At 41.9% G+C, this 16,370-nt stretch overlaps 1 protein-coding gene across 1 annotated transcript in view; it reads right to left on the reverse strand.

Moving 5' to 3' along the window:
• abcd3a (ATP-binding cassette, sub-family D (ALD), member 3a) overlaps window positions 1–14,801 on the reverse strand; it is an 82,464-nt gene extending 67,663 nt beyond the window's left edge. The window contains exons 1-3 of the mRNA XM_063064618.1: window positions 14,452–14,801; window positions 8,157–8,190; window positions 7,952–8,050 (exon numbers count right to left, since the gene is read on the reverse strand). Coding sequence (XP_062920688.1) covers window positions 7,952–8,050; window positions 8,157–8,190; window positions 14,452–14,561 — 243 coding nt within the window. The 5' untranslated portion in view covers window positions 14,562–14,801. The remainder of the gene's footprint in view (window positions 1–7,951; window positions 8,051–8,156; window positions 8,191–14,451) is intronic.
• Window positions 14,802–16,370: the final 1,569 nt, after the last annotated feature.

Genomic DNA, 16,370 nt, shown 5'->3' on the forward strand with positions numbered 1-16,370 from the left:
TTGGCTTGGTACAGAGGGTGACGGTGAGTTTCTTTGTGCAACTGGAACTGATGTTGCTTGTTGTATACATTAGGAGGATCAGTTAGCAAGTTTTCAGATGGGATAAAAATTGGTGGTGCTGTTGTTAGCAAAGATATTTTTAGATTACAGACAATATTGATCAGTTGGTAAACAGAGCAGAACAATTATCAGGATTAAATTCCATCTGATAATGTATAGTGATGCATTTGAGGGGGAGGGGAGATTTGAAATAAGGGGAGAGCATGTATCATGAACAGTAGAGTGTTAGGGAATAATGAAAACAAAGGGAACTTTGCTGTACAAGTCCAAAGAACTCTGAAGGTGCAGCACAAGTAGACGTGATCGTGAAGAATTCATGCAGGTGCTTTTCTTCAGAAAATTAATTAAAATACAAGTGTAGGGAAATCTTGATATAACTTTATAAAACAATGATGAGGCCACAGTTGGAATATTATATGTAGTTCTGGTTACCACATTGAAGGAAGATTACAATTACTCTAGAGAGGGTGCCTGTGATGGAATGCTCTGGATGAAAGACTTGATTCTCTTTTTTTAAATCCTTAGATCAGAGGATGCTGAGAGGTGGCTCGATAAAGGCATAAGAAATTATAAGAGGCATAAAAGAAGTAGATAGGAAGAAACCTTTTCCCTGGTGAAAAAAAAAATAAGAGGAGGGGATCGAAGGAAGATTTTTTTTTCCACCCAGAAGGGTTTACATTATGGATTGCACTTCTTGAGGTGGTGATAGAAGCAGGCATGTTCCCAATATTTAAGAAGCATCTTGATAAGCACTAAATCAGAAAACTGTAGTAGGCTACAGACCGTTAGTCTTGCGAGACCATGGATCTGCACCTGGAAAGTCTTCACTCTCCAGGGTGCAGGCCTGGGCAAGGTTGTATGGAAGGAAGACTGGCAGTTGCCCCATGCTGCAAGTCTCCCCTCTCCATGACACTGATGTTGTCCAAGGGAAGGGCAAGGGCCAATACAGCTTGGCACCAGTGTCGTCGCAGAGCACTGTGTGGTTAAATGCCTTGCTCAAGGACACAACACTCTGCCTCAGCTGGGGCTCGAACTCACGACCTTCAGGTCGCTAGTTGAATGCCTTAACCACTTGGCCACATGCCCACAGGCTACAGACCATTCTTTAAACATAAAGAATTTACCAGAATTTTAATAAGAGAATAAATAAATTGAAGGAAGGTCATAGACCCAAAACTATAACACTGCTTCTTTCATTTCCAGCACCTTTAATTTCAGATTCCACCATTTTGCATTTAAATTAAATAAGTACACTGGACACTTCAGTTAACATCTTTATGTACAATGGATACTGGCCTAACTAAGCAGCTGTCCCAATTAGCTGAAGTTTTATGGAAACAAGTTTAAAAGGTATATAAGAAAAAAAAAGACGAACTACCATATAACTGGGTAACAATTTATGTGTTTAAACAGAGAACAAATTAGAACACCACCAATACCCCTACAGTAATATAAAACCGTACATTAGCTAATAGTTAACGATGCAAGAATTTATTGAGTGTGCGCTGCCGTGTTCTTTTTATTGAACAAAATCAACGCACATAGAGCAGATAATGGACTGCCTTCATGCAATGTTTTTGACAACAGAATCCTCCAAATCTTCATTTTCATTGTAGCATTCAAGATGATTGTCAATACTTTCAAATACTTCGTATAGGTGTCCCCCACTTTCCAAATATTCTCTTCACGACATTTCACTTTGACGAAAGGTCTACATTAGTACCTGCTTTCGTTAACCGAAAGAGGATTTTCACTTTTACGAAAAAAGACGCTCGCTTTAAACTTGTGTTTACCCTGAGAAAGACTACCATGACCATGAAGCCTTGTGCGGGCAGGTGTGTGCGCATGCGTGACATGCGAATGCGTGTACATGAGCATGAATGACGTGCACATGCGTGTACGTGCCGAGTTTTTTCGATAAATCGATTTTGGCTCAAACTTCCCAATTCTGATAAGTGAAACTACACTGTACATGCATTATTTCTACTTTATATAAGCTGTGTATTTATCATATCATTCCTGCTTTTACTATATGTTAGTGTTATTTTCGGTTTTACGTGCTATTTGGTATGATTTGGTAGGTTATTTTTTTGGGTTCGGGAACGCTCAAAAAATTTTCCCATATAAATTAATGGTAATTGCTTCTTCGCTTTACGCCATTTCGGCTTACGAATGGTTTCATAGGAACACTCTATATTCGGATAGCGGGGGAAACCTGTATTACCCAACTTGTTGGAAGTAGTGAAATCATTTCATTTTCACTCCCAGCCATTTCTGGTATCCCCAACCTAGAATGCTTGAAACTGCAGTGAGCAAAACAGTTCTGAATTGTCTTACTGCTCATTTCTTGTCAACTATCAGTGATGAAAATCACTGCTTTTTGAACACAAACACATCCACAACCACACAAGTGTATGCAACTGATGCTAGTTAGAAATTGTTCGGCAACAGTCTCCCGTCCCAGCATAGTGTCACAAATAAGTTAAGAGAATCCCGGCTATTTTCTCAGTTAGTTTTTGTTCTTTAAGAATTGTCCCAAATAGGCAGCTTCCCCTATTAACCAATGGCCCGATTAACCAGAATCCATTGTACTAAAGCTTGATAAACAGTCTCGGCAAATATTAATATTCTCACATTTAATCTCAAATTAAGCTTCCTTGGCATCTTGATATTTTTTTAAAAAATTTAGCTTTTCAGGGAATAAATTCCAGGTCTGTAGATACATATCAAGTTTCAGGATGGGTCATGAAACATTTGAGACAATGAATAACAGTCTTTTGATTGCTCACACATAGTTTCTGTGACTCACTCTTAAGGCAGCCTCACCAGGCTGAGGCAGCATTCCATTTGATTCTTGTTAAGAAGTGGGTGATGAATGAGGCATCAGTAGGTTCTAATACTTACGGGACTGCAGGGATTTACCAAGGTAAGTTGGGTGGGTAGCACAGGAGGCACTGCACTGTTTCCAACCCTCTCCACATAGCTCCAATGAAGGTAAATGAGGCTCTTTCGCAGTGACACGCTTTTTTTGCATCTTACTTAGACTCCCCTATCCTAGGTAAAAGATTGATAATTCATCTTATCTATGCTACTCATGATTTCATAAACCTCTATAAGGGTAGTTATCAGCTTCCTTCACTATAGGCCATGGATCAATACCATTAAGCAAGTGGTCCGTGGATCCTACACTGGAAACCCCAGCTAAGTGTCAGTTTATCCACTCTCTTCTTACAACTCAAGCCCTCAAGTCTCATGCAGTGTTCCTATCTTAATCGCATCCTCTGCAACAAGCTATAACATGATTCACCCTCCTTGTTAAATATTTCCTTACAACACAGAAGGAATCCATTTGGTCCATCAAGTCCCTGCTGGCTCCCAGAGCAACACCATCAATCTCATTGCCCCGCTCATTCCCCTGTACCCTTTCATACCCTTCCACCTGGTAGTTTAATTGAGGGAGGGGGACAGGGACGGGGTGGAGTGAGTGGGGGAGAATTAACCTAAACAACCAGCATGCCTCTGGGTTGTGGGAGAAAAGCAGAACATGGTCATGGAAAGGAAAGACAGAGCCTGCACAAACAGCATCAAGGACAAAGATAGAAACAAGGTCTCTGCAGCTGCACAGTGGCAGCACTAGCTGCTATGATAGTGTGTTGCTCCATTCCTTCTCTTACACTTAATCTTTTCCGTTATTCCTCATTTTCAATCACTAACATCCTGCTAACACTTTGCTTCTGATACCCGTAGGAGCCACGTATCTATTTTCTGTCTGTATTGTATTTTGTGTTGCGTGTTTATTGTGGGTAATTTGTCATGTGGGTTTGGGCGTGGTAAAAGCCAATGAGTACAGTTACTCATATATTTGTCTCACTAAGCTAGTTCAGCTTAGTTGAGAGAGAATGAGCCTGTGATGATTTTTTTTGTTGACTACTAATTTGAATGCTTAATTTTGCTTACTATACTTAATTACACTAATTTTAGCTTTGTTAGTTTTTTTTTAAATCACTGTAAGATCATCTTTGCTGATTTTGTAATAAAGGATCGAACATACTTTTTTCAATTTGGAACTCAGTTTTATGGAAGCGTGTCATTCAGCATCAACTCCCTCAGCAGTTTTGGTTTGTTTTCAAGTAACTGTTACAATACCCTTCCCATTATTTTTAAATATATTTATTAATTGGCAATGGCCTGTCCTTAGCCCACCCACCAACTTTAGATTTTCTTTTCAGATTTAGAATTACAACACTGTAACATGCCCTTCCGACCCAATGAGGCCACGCTGTCAAATTATACCCATACGACCAATCAATCTACAAACATGTAGGTCTTTGGAATGTGGGAGGAAACCGGAGCAGCTCGAAGATGCCCGTGCAGTAACAGGGGGAGGGGGAAGGTACAGACTGCTTACAGACAGCAGTGGAACTGAACCCGGGTCACGGGCGCCGTAAGAGCATTACACTCTGCTACCATGCTGCTCCCAACTGTGCTGTTCCAACAAAATAAGGACTCAACTCTTCAAGCCTTTCTTGCTTCACTTTCTCAATGTATGCTGGTAAACCTGTATTACATTCTTTATAGGAGCTCAAAATCTTTCCTTTGGTGTAGAGTTCAATGCTCCACATTTTTTTAATTCCAGCCCAAGTAAGAATTAAACACAGGTCTAACCTTCTACTAATTCTATATTCCATTGCTCTGGAGAAACAAACTAAAATCTAATTTTAATAAAAGCTTCACCATTCTATTAATATTTAGCATAATATTTTGCATATTCATAATTCTGTTCTTTTGCTCCTGCAAAAGACTGCAGATTTTCATCCTTTTTTTCACGAAAGTCATTAATTAATGCTTAAAATGAATTCCATCTGCCATTTTCCATGTCTCTCATGGGCTTTAAAAACAGCAATAGCTCCAATTTTGAAATATCCTCACTTCTCATTTTAACCCATTTCTCTAAACCTTTCTAATACACGCATCTAAAGTGTAAAAACAGCTCCAGAACTACACAGAGAGAGACTGTGATCCAGTGAAATGATTTTAAAATGGGATAATTGTAAAATAATCGAGCCACACATTCAAACTAGTAAAGGACCAATTTAACACTGATATAATGAGATAATTCTTCAATGAAGACACTCAAATTGAACTGATGAATAAAACAGAACAATCACAAATTCTGATATCACCTAGGAAGTGCTTGGACAATGCAATAGACAGATTTTAGGATCATTTTGAATGGATGAACCATGTATCTTTTTAATTCTTAATTATCTTGTGATCTTGCACAGGAGGCAGCTTGTATCATTACAAAACTTGCAGCTTTTGATAAAGGATGTGATGCTCAGAATACATTGTGCATTTTGATTTCTTTAACTTCCAGTAATTTATCACCCTCCCAATCGCTTTTATCTCCCCGTTCCCCACTCTAGCTCTCCTTTTTTCTCTTCTCTTCTCCTCACCTGCCTATCACCACTCCCTGCTGCCTCGGTCTTCCTTTTCTCTGATATTCCGCTCTCCTCTGTGGCCCTTTACGTTGTCCATCTATTACCTCCCAGTTTCTCACTTCATCCCTCCCCCTTCCCCCACCTATCTGGCTTCATGTATTGCTTTCCAGCTTGTACTCCTTTCCCTCCCCCCCTCCATCTTACTCTGGCTTCCATCCCCTTCCTTTCCAGTCCTGATGGAAGGGTCTCAGCTTGAAACGTTGATTGTTTATTCCTTTCCATAGATGCTGCCAAGTTCCTCCCGTATTTTGTATGTGTTACTTTGGATCTGAGCAATCTCGTGTTCATGCATTTCTTGCTGCTTTAATTATTATAAACTGAAAGGATTAAATACAAAGGATAAAAAGGGATAAAAGGAAAGACTCAACATTACAATATTATTTTTCATCAAGGACAAATTAGTAAATTGGACAGTGGAAATCCTCCGTAAGACAATTTAGCTAAATCTAATCGTCACTTCACTCAATACATCCATGTTCATTTTATTACAGAATTCCAAACAGAAAGTGGAATGGTGACAAATTTCTTCCAAGGTATACAAAATCATGAAGGGTATAGATGGGGTAAATCCAAGCAGCCTTTTCCACAGAGGCTGGGTGAGACTAGAACTAGAGGACATGGGGTAAGGGTGAAATGTGAAGCGTTTAAGAGGAACACGAGGGAGAACTTCTTCACTTGGAGTGATGAGACCGTGGAACAACTGCCAGCGGAAGAGGTTAATTCAGGTTCAATTTCATCATTTCAGAGAAATGTACAAATGAACATGGATGGGAAGTGTATGGAGAGTTATAGTCTGGCTGCAGGTCAATGGGACTAGGCAGAATAATAGTCCAGCATGGACGAGATGGCTGAAGGGCCTGTTTGTGTGCTGAAACTCTATGTATATCCTGGGTTTATCAAACTTTATATGAAGGTTAGGCAGATAGTATTCATTTAGACTAGAATCTAATAATAAACCTACTAATTTAACAATAATATGATTACAGTCAACTGGAAGTATTTAATATCCCTGCAGTCCACTAACTTCAATGGGCCAGCATTTGTGGCTTCATCTTCACCAGTTTCTACATACAAGGGGTGATTGATAAGTTCATGGCCTATGATAGAAGACGTCATTTTTAGAAAGTCAAGCCATTTATTTTTCAACGTAGTCCCCTCCTACATTTACACACTTAGTCCACTGGTCCTGGAGCATACGGATCTTGGACCTCCAGAAAGTGTCCACAGCAGGGGTGATTGATGAGTTAGTGGCCTAAGGTAGAAGGTGATGAGTTATACAGCTCTCATTACATGCACATGCAAGTCAACTCTGAGTGATTATACAGAAAGTTTGAAGTTAATAACTCATCTCCTTCTACCTTAGGCCACGAACTTATCAATCACCCCTGCAGTGCACACTTTCTGGAGGTCCAAGATCCGTATGCTCCACAACCGCTGGACTAAGTGTGTAAATGTAGGAGGGGACTATGTTGAAAAATAAATGTGCTACGTTTTCTAAAATTGACTCCTTCTACCTTAGGCCATAAACTTATCAATCACCCCTCATACTATAACCAACATACGAACTACAAAATTGATTAGTCAAAATAGTTTTCGAAAACTAGATTTCAGAAAGTTATGTCTTTGAGCAGTCTTGATAGGAGGTCGTGGAAGAATCTAGGGTAAGAGGTCATTATTTAAAATAAATAATCTCACTTATGACAGTAATGAAACTTTTTTATTCTCTCAGGGGTTGTGCGTCTTTGAAACTTCCTTCCATAAAAGGGTGTTGGAGGCAGAGTCTTTCAATATTTTAAAAACAGGGATAGATAAATACTTGGCATGCAAGGAGTTCAAACTTTATAGCAGATAGACATGAACATGGGAGTTGAAGTTAGAATCAGATCAGCTTGCTCTTTAATGGTGAGCAGCCCCCAAGAAAAAAGGGAAGAAATTCAAAACTGAATCTAACTCCCAATCTAATTCACAACTACTAAGTACTTCAATTAACATATGATATATTTGAACAGTGGTCATTAAAATGCAAATGGCCAGCAACTATTCCAGAAACTGCTAGTTGATCCAAATATTAATTTGGTAGTTAAGCCAATTCCTCTGCTCTAAGAGAAATAATCAAAATAAATCCTGATGAAGGTAAAACTGAGGAGGAATTTTCCCTCTTATCATTCGCTTTTGCATCTTCCTTAGCCATCAGTCTGCATCAGCTAATAGGAAAGGAAACCAGCAACAAATTGATTTAAGCCTCTGAATAATTGAAATACATGCCAAGAATTAATTGTTTGGCCAATTTATGAAGCAAGTCTGTCATACCTGCCTACTTCATTTTAACATGCTCAATTTATGAAACTACAACATCACATTGTTCAAGTAAATAAATGCAAAATACTTACCTCTTGTGAAAACATTCCAGGTACTATTATCTTCAAAATTCGCCAAATCCTTTCAAAGAACACTTTATCTACAACTGCTTTCTCTTTTTTCCCTTCTTTCTGGATAAAAAGAAAGAGGGCAGGTTTTTCCAAGCAACTACATTGAGCAATTACAGCAGTTAAAATGCATACCTAAAATTACGATATATTTTCACAGTTGACTCACCTCACTATGAAGAGGAACTTTTCCATCAAGCTTACTGTAATGAAAAGATTAACAACTTAAAGTGTTAACTGGAAACTTTCATATTTAGGAATAAGTAATTTTAGAATAACTTCCATATTTTCAGTGGGTACACTAACAAAAACATCTTCGAGACAAGTAAACACAATATGCCAACATAAGGTCACCCTCATGGTGAAGAAGCAACATCTTATATTCCATCTGGTAGCCTCCAACCTGATGGGACAAATATCAATTTCTCCTCCTGGTAAACCAATTCCACATCCCCCGACCTTCCTCTATTCACCACTCGGAACTTCCCCCTGGGTCCCGTCCTTCCCTTTCTCCTCTGGTCCACTCTCCTCTCCCATCAGATTCCTTCTTCTCCAGCCCTTGACCTTTCTCACACACCTGGCTTCACCTTTCATCTTCCAGCTAGCCTCCTTCCCTTCCCCCCACCTTTTTCTTCTGGCATCTTCCCCCTTCCTTCTTAGTCCTAAAGAAGGATCTCAGCCTGAAACATCGACTATCTATTCATTTCCATAGGTACTGCATGATCTGCTGAGTTTCTCCAGCATTTTGTGTGTGTGTTGCTTTGGACTTACCGCATCTGCAGACCTTCTCATGTTTATGATTTAACACAGAATAATTGCCTCTTTTTGCTTTATTGTTTCTTTCCTTTTTTCTGCCTTGTTGGGAAACACATTGCCAAATCACTGGAATGCGGTGGCAAAGGCTTTGCAATTCAAACTGTTTGTCCACTTTCTCCACTCCCAACTCCAAAGTGCACCTCATCACCTACCTTTCCCTGTTCCTTGAACTTTGATCACATCTCCCTTTCCTTTTAGACACGAAAGGACTCCAAGTACCTAGTCAAGCCCACCATCTCTATCCATTTGCCTTGAGGTTGGTCATGAAGCACATCAACTCCTGCCAAAGGAGTGACCTGGTGCTGTGCCAATTTGCCTATTGTTAAGGAGTTGCAGCTGCAAATGGATGAACTCCAAATCATTCAGAAGGCTGAGGGGGTGATAATAAGATATATAGAGTGATAGTTACACTCAAAGTGCAGGACACAGGAAACTGGATGACAGTCAGGAAGGGGAAAGGGGTTAAACAACCCTTCAACCACAGATATACCAACTTCAGTTACTGTTGGGGGATGACCTGGCAGAAGAAAGTCACAGTGGTCAGATCTCTGGCACTGAGTCTAACTCTTCGATTTAGAAGAGAAGGAAGGGAGAAGAGAAGAGCTGTGGCGATAGGGGATTCATTAGTTAAGGGAACAGACAAGAGATTCTGTGGAGGAGAATGAGATTCCCAGATGATATGGTGCTTCCCAGGTGCCAAGGGTAGGGACATCTTGGATCGAGTCCTCAGCATTCTTAAGTGGGGGGGGGGTGAACAAACACAGGTTGTGGTCCATGTGGGTACCAATGACATAGGTAAGAACAGTGATGAGGTTCTGCAAAAGGAATTCAGGGAGTTAGATGCTAAGTCAAAGGGCAGGACTTCCAGGAATTAGCGTAGGGAGGGAGGGAGGGAGGGCATATGATCATTGGGCTTTCTTCCAGGGAAGATGAAACCTGTACAGAAGAGGTGGCTTGCAGCTGAACAGGAAGGGGACAGATATCCTAGTGGGGAGGTTTGCTAGTGCTGCAAGGTGGGGTTTAAACTAGAGTGCCAGTACAGTCAGTGGACAGATATTGGTGAGACCTCAGACATTGTTAGGAATCGAAAGGTTCAGCATAGTGCGACTAGTCTCCTGAGCTGCCTACATTTCAACGCAAGAAGTATTGTAGGAAAGGCAGGACATGGATCAACACATTGAGACTTGTGGGCAGGACGGGCAGCTCAATATTCCGATGATCCTTTATTATAGACATGACAGAGCCAGAGCAGGAGGGACATCCTAGTCAGGGAAAATCTCACGGTAATGCTCAGTCCGGACAGACCACATAACTCATCTGGTGAGGCATTATTGGTGGAACTGAGGAAAAAGGAAGGTATGACCATATTAATGGAGCTATAATTACAGACCACCCAATAGACCGAGGGATTTAGAGGGACAAAATTTGCAGAGAGATCGCAGACTGTTGCAAGAAACGTAAGGTTGTTACAGTGGGTGATTTTAACTTTCCACATATTGACTAGGACTCCCATACTGTAAAAGGACTAGATGGGATGCAGTTTGTCAAATGTGTTCAGGAAAGTTTTCTTAATCACTGCGTACAAGTCCCAATGACAGAGTGTGCAATATTTGATCTGCTATTAGGGAATGAGACAGAGCAGGTGACAGAAGTGTATGTAAGGGAACTCTTTGCATCTAGTGGTCATAATCACATTTGTTTCTAAGTAAATATGCAAATAGATAGGTCTGGGTTGCAGACTGAGATTCTAAATTGGATCAGAAAGGATCTGCCAAGTGTGGATTGGAACAGGCTGTTTTTGGCAAAGGTGTACTTGGTAAGTGGGAGGCCTCAAAATGTGGAATTTTTAGTGTACTAAGCTCGTATGTGCCTGTCAGAATATAAGGTAAAGGTAACAGATTTAGGAAACTTCGGTTTTCAAGAGATATTGAGGCCATAGTTAAGAAAGAAACAGGAAGTGCATAGCAGGTATTGGGAGGTAGGACAAATGAGGTATTTAAGGAGTCAAAGAAATGCAAGGGAACACTTAAGAAAGAAATCAAGAGAGCATGAGGTTGCCCTAGCAGACAAGGTGAAGGAGAATCCTAAGGGATTTTACAGATATACTAAGAGCAAAAGGAATGCAAGGGACAAAATAGGTCCTTTGAAAAATCAGATTGGTAACCTATACGTGGAGCCAAAAGATATGGGGGAGATTATAAATAGATTTTTTTTTGCATCTGAACATGCTCAACCTTTTGATTTCTATCTTTGTCTGAGGTCTTAACAACATGTGTTCATAGTGTCCGACATCTTCAAAGAGTAGTGCCTCAAAAAGGCAGTGTCCATCATTAAGGACCTTCACCACCCAGGACATGCTCTCTTCACATTGATACCATCAGGAAGGAGGTACAGAAGCCTGAAGGCACACACTCAAAAGATTCAGGAACAGCTTCTTCCTCTCCATCATCCAATTTCTGAATGAACATTGTACCCATGAACACTGCCTCACTACCTTTTTCAAATTTGTTTTTGCACTATTTACTTAATTTAACTATTTAATATACATATATGCGCAACAAACGCAGGTGATATTAAATTTGATTCTGATGTCTCCACAACCTCCCCACTATCTGTTCCGACACCCTGGTTCACATCCCCTTGTCCCTCGAGCTTAAACCTCGCCCTCATGGTCAACCAATCTGACATAACCTTCAGTGAATTCCCAACCATTGGCACCCTCAGGTAGGGAGGGGAGGGGAGGGAACGTCGATTCAGACCATGAGAGGCCTGCCTCGGGCATTTTCATGCCTTACAAGGTGCAGATTGGAAGTCTGTGTGGGGCGCCACTCCTTGCACAGACACTAGAGCAATGTGTGATTAAGTGCCTTGCTCAAGGACACAAACACGCTGTCACAGCTGAGGCTCGAACTAGCGACCTTCAGATCACTAGACGAATGCCTTAACAACTTGGCCACGTGCCCAACACAAATCCTCAGGTAAGAGGGGTCACAATGGGCAGAATATCAACTGGACCAGCTACAGTAAATTAATAATATGGCTGCATAACATCAGAGGCAGATTTAAAAAAAGACAAAGTACTGGAAATATTCAGCGGGTGAAGAAGCATCTATGGAGGAAGAAACTGAATTAATATTTCAGGTCTCACCTCCTGACACACAAGTCAGAATTGTGATGAAATGTTTTGAATTTGCCTGTTGTTGGTAAGATCTCAGATGGTGATCAGAGGGTGTACAGCAGAGAGACTGGCTGGTTGATTAGTGTTGCAACAGCAACCTGATACTTACATTGGCAAGACTAAGTGATTGACTGTGGACTTCAGGTAGAGGAAATCGGGAGAACACACACCATTCTCACTGAAAGATCAGCAGTGGAAAGGGTGTGCTTCGCGATCCTGGCTGTCAACATCTCATAGAGAATCTATTCTGGGCTTGGTATAGAGGCTCCAACGCACAGGATCAAAATAGACTGTAGAGGGCTGTAGACTCAGTCAGCACCTTCTCAAGTGCAACCCCCTCTACCATCGAGGATATTTTCAAAAAGGAGGTGCCTCAGAAAGGCAGCATCCATCATTAATGACCCAAACCATCCGGGACATGCCATTTTCTTATTATTACTATCGAGGGGGAGTCTGAAGACTCACTCTCAACTACTCAGAAACAGCTTCTTCACCTCCACCATCAGATTTCTGAACTTTCCATGAACACAGCATCATTATTCCTTTCTTTGTGTGTTGATTTATTTTGTAATTCGTAGTAATTTTATCTCTGTGCTGAACTGCTGCTGCAAAACAGCGAAGTTCATCCCATACAAGAGGGTGATAATAAACCTGATTCTGGAGAAGTGAATCTCACACCACCGGGAACAAAATAACCCATACATCATCCTCCCCCTTCATCCTTAGAAACATAGAAAACCTACAGCACAATACAGGCCCTTCGACCCACAAGGCTGTGCCGAACATGTCCCTACCTTAGATCTACCTAGGCTTTACCCAGAGCCCTCTATTTTTCTAAGCTCCATGTAGCCATCCAGGAGCCTTTTAAAAGACCGTCTTTTCCGCCTCCACCACCAGCAGCAGCCCATTCCACGCACTCTGTGCAAAAAAACTTACCCCTGACATCTCCTCTGTACCTGCTTCCAAACACTTTAAAACTATGTCCTCTTGTGCTGGCCATTTCAGCCCTGAGGAAAAGCCTCTATCCACATAATCAATGCCTCTCATCATCTTGTACACCTCTATCAAGTCTTATCCTCCGTCGCTCCAAGGAGACAAGGCCGAGTTCCCCAATCCAGGCAACGTCCTTGTCAATCTCCTCTGCACCCTTTCTATGGTTTCCATATCCTTCCTGTAGTGAGCCGACCAGAATTGAGCACAGTACTCCAAGTGGGGTTTGACCAGGGTCCTATATAGCTGCAACATTACCTCTCGGCTCTTAAACTCAATCCCACACTTGATGAAGGCCAATGCACCGTATACCTTCTTAACCACAGAGTCAACCTGCATAGCAGCTTCGACGTCGACTGCGCCTCTTCCTATAGATGCTGCTTGGCCTGCTGCGTTCACCAGCAACTTTGATGTATGTTAGCAGCTTTAACTGTCCTACGGACTTGGTCTCCAAGATCCCGCTGATTCTCCACACTGCCAAGGCTCTTACCTTTAATACCATATTCTGCCATCTATCTGACCTACCAAAATGAACCACCTCACACTCATCTGGGTTCAGCTCCATCTGCCACTTCTCAGCTCAGTTTTGCATCTTGTCAATGTCCCGTTGTAAGCTCTGACAGCCCTCCACGCTAACCACAACACCCCCAACAAGATTCCATTCTCTCCACCAAGAGCCCACTGTGACTGCTCTGTGTACCATTTACCATGTCCAAACAGCACCTGTAAAACACCACAACTTGTAAGTTCCGTTCCAAGTCATGCACTATAATCACTTGGAAATGTACATTATTCCTTCTTTGTTTCTAAATCCTGAAGCTTCCTCCAACACACTGAGAAGAAAACTTCTCCAAAGGGGCTGCACCAGTTCAAGATGGCTCATCACCGCTTTCTCAGCTGACAATTAAAGAAATAAATATTAGCACTGCCAAAAATACCCATGAGCCTTAATATATGTTTTTTTTTAAATCAGCATTTGATACCAGGACGCTGTGAATGCCAGAACAGTAAATGGTTTACGCAAACAGGGCAGAATCAACTCTAGAAGATCAACGGATAACCAGATACGGAGTGCAAGCAGCAGCGGTTTTCCGGCATCTTAAAAATTGCAAACCTAAAGTTCACAGACAAATCTGTAATTTCCGAAAGAAATGTTAAATAATATCTTAAAAACTAACAAATATATAACAATTGACTGCCGTACACGGGAAAGGAAATCAAAGCAATGCTTAAAGACGGATTGCTGATCGCCGAGTAAAGCGTTAAATAAAATCAGCAAATCCACAGGACACTTATTTGCTCACGGGGAAGACGAGGATTTCGGAGTGGGTCCCGATGCCCATTCAGTCTTGGCAACCGGTGCAATCACATTCTTCTCAGCCGGAGGCGACTAGGCCGGCTTAAACCCACGGCCTTGAGTACTGGAGAGCAACCCAGCCCCGGCCTGTTGTTACTCGACCCAGATCCACGCATCCCGTACCTGTGCAGCGTGCCGCTTCTCCGGCGCCGGGCAAGTGCAAGCAGCAGCAGCACGGCGGTGGCCCCGAGAGCCGAGTTCCTCACCGTCAGGAGTTTGCTGAGAGCCGCCATGGCCGTGACCGGAGAGCGTCGCGAGCGTTGCCGGGACCAACGTCACTCCGGCTGTCAATCAAAGCCGGCCGCCGCGCCGTCTGTCACCGCCGAGACATTGTTCCACCGGTGTGCAAATCAACGGGCCAAAAACACTCGCGAATAACGAGTTGCCCTCTTCCCCGAGTACTGGCTGTCCATGGTGCCGGGTTCCTGAGCAACACCAGCTGCAAATCCCGATTGCGTGCGTACATTATAAAGCAGCGTTGTGCAGTCCTGAGTTACATATTAAACATACTGCATGTGTGTATTTATTTTGCATTTCTTGTTTTGGTCGGCTCTGTATATGATGTGTAGACCTGGAGAGCGGCCGTGGGGTGTGTGTGTCGGGGGGGGAGGGCGCTCAGCACAGCTTGAGGCCTTCAAACGTCGACGGAGAGTAGGGAATTCGAACGTCGCGATAATTTGATTTATATTTACTTTTCTATTAAAATCACTTGATATAAAGTTCATGGGACGAGGAAAGGTAAGAGAATTGGGGGCGTTTTGTGGCTGCTCTGCTCTTCGTCGGGGTCAGCTCGGTTTTCCTACACCGTTGCTTGATTCCCTCACTATCTGGAAATAACGGTTTTGAGTGAACTCAGTATCCGAGCCTCCACGGTCCTTTGATCACTCACTGAGTGAAGAAATTTCTCCCGATTTCAGTTCCAAATGGTCTAAGCCTCAATCAGTTTCATGTCTGTTTCCCCCATTGATTCTCTTGTGTCTCGACAGGTATCTTTTGTCATCTTCCAGAAGACACACACTGAGATTTTTGGTCATTTCCTGATTCCACATTATAAATCATCGTGCCTCTTATCTGTAAATATCCTCACTAATCTTTTTCTCTTTACATAGTTATGGACATTCTTCCAGTCCATTTTCATGCTTCTGGACAATCGATTATCATACTCTAACTTGCCATAATCAGTTTCAGAATCAATTAATATCACTGGCATATGTCATGAAATTTGTTATTTTGAGGATGCTGCACGGTGCAATACATAAACCTATAAATTACAATAAGGAATATATGTATATATAAAAAATAAAGTAAATAAGTAGAGCAAAAATAGTAGGGTGGTGTTCATGGGTTGGTTCATTATGCACTCAGAAATCTGATGACAGAACAGAAGAAGCTGTTTCCCAAAGTGTGGAGTGTGTGGCTTCAAGCTCCTGTACTTCACCTCTCATTGTAGCGATGGGAAGAGGGCATGTTCAGTGTGACGGGGTCCTTAATAATTGATGCCGCCTTTTTGAGGCATCACCTTTTGAAAATATACTTGATGAATGAATGAAATGACAACAGTTGTCATGCACCAATACAGCGAAAATGAGTTTGCAACTCTCGTACTCAATGCTATAAAACAGCAAATAAAATAAATAAACAATAAATAAAATCAAGTAACCAGCCAGTACAAGCAACGTCCAGCAGTACAAAAGCACAACTCAGATGCCTGACAGCCATAAAACCAGTATTAAAGTAGCAATATAACAATTTATGGATGATGCTTGATCGATTGGTTCAGAGCAATTATAGCTCTGGGGAAAAAGCTATTTTTCAGTCTGGAAGTGCGGGCGTAGGAAATCTTATAACGTCTGCCAGATGGAAGAAGTTCAAACAGATGATTGCATGGGTGTGTATGTTGGGGAAGCAATTGCCCGTGATGGATCTGGCTGAGTTTGCAACCCTCTGCAGCTTTTTCCAGTCCTGTTGCAGTGGCCCCTCCATGCCAGAAGGTGATGCAACCAGTTAGAATGCTCTCCACAGTACACCTTCAGAAATTTGCT

This window comes from Mobula hypostoma, chromosome 12 (genome assembly GCF_963921235.1).
Source record: "Mobula hypostoma chromosome 12, sMobHyp1.1, whole genome shotgun sequence".
NCBI classification, from domain to species: domain Eukaryota; kingdom Metazoa; phylum Chordata; class Chondrichthyes; order Myliobatiformes; family Myliobatidae; genus Mobula; species Mobula hypostoma.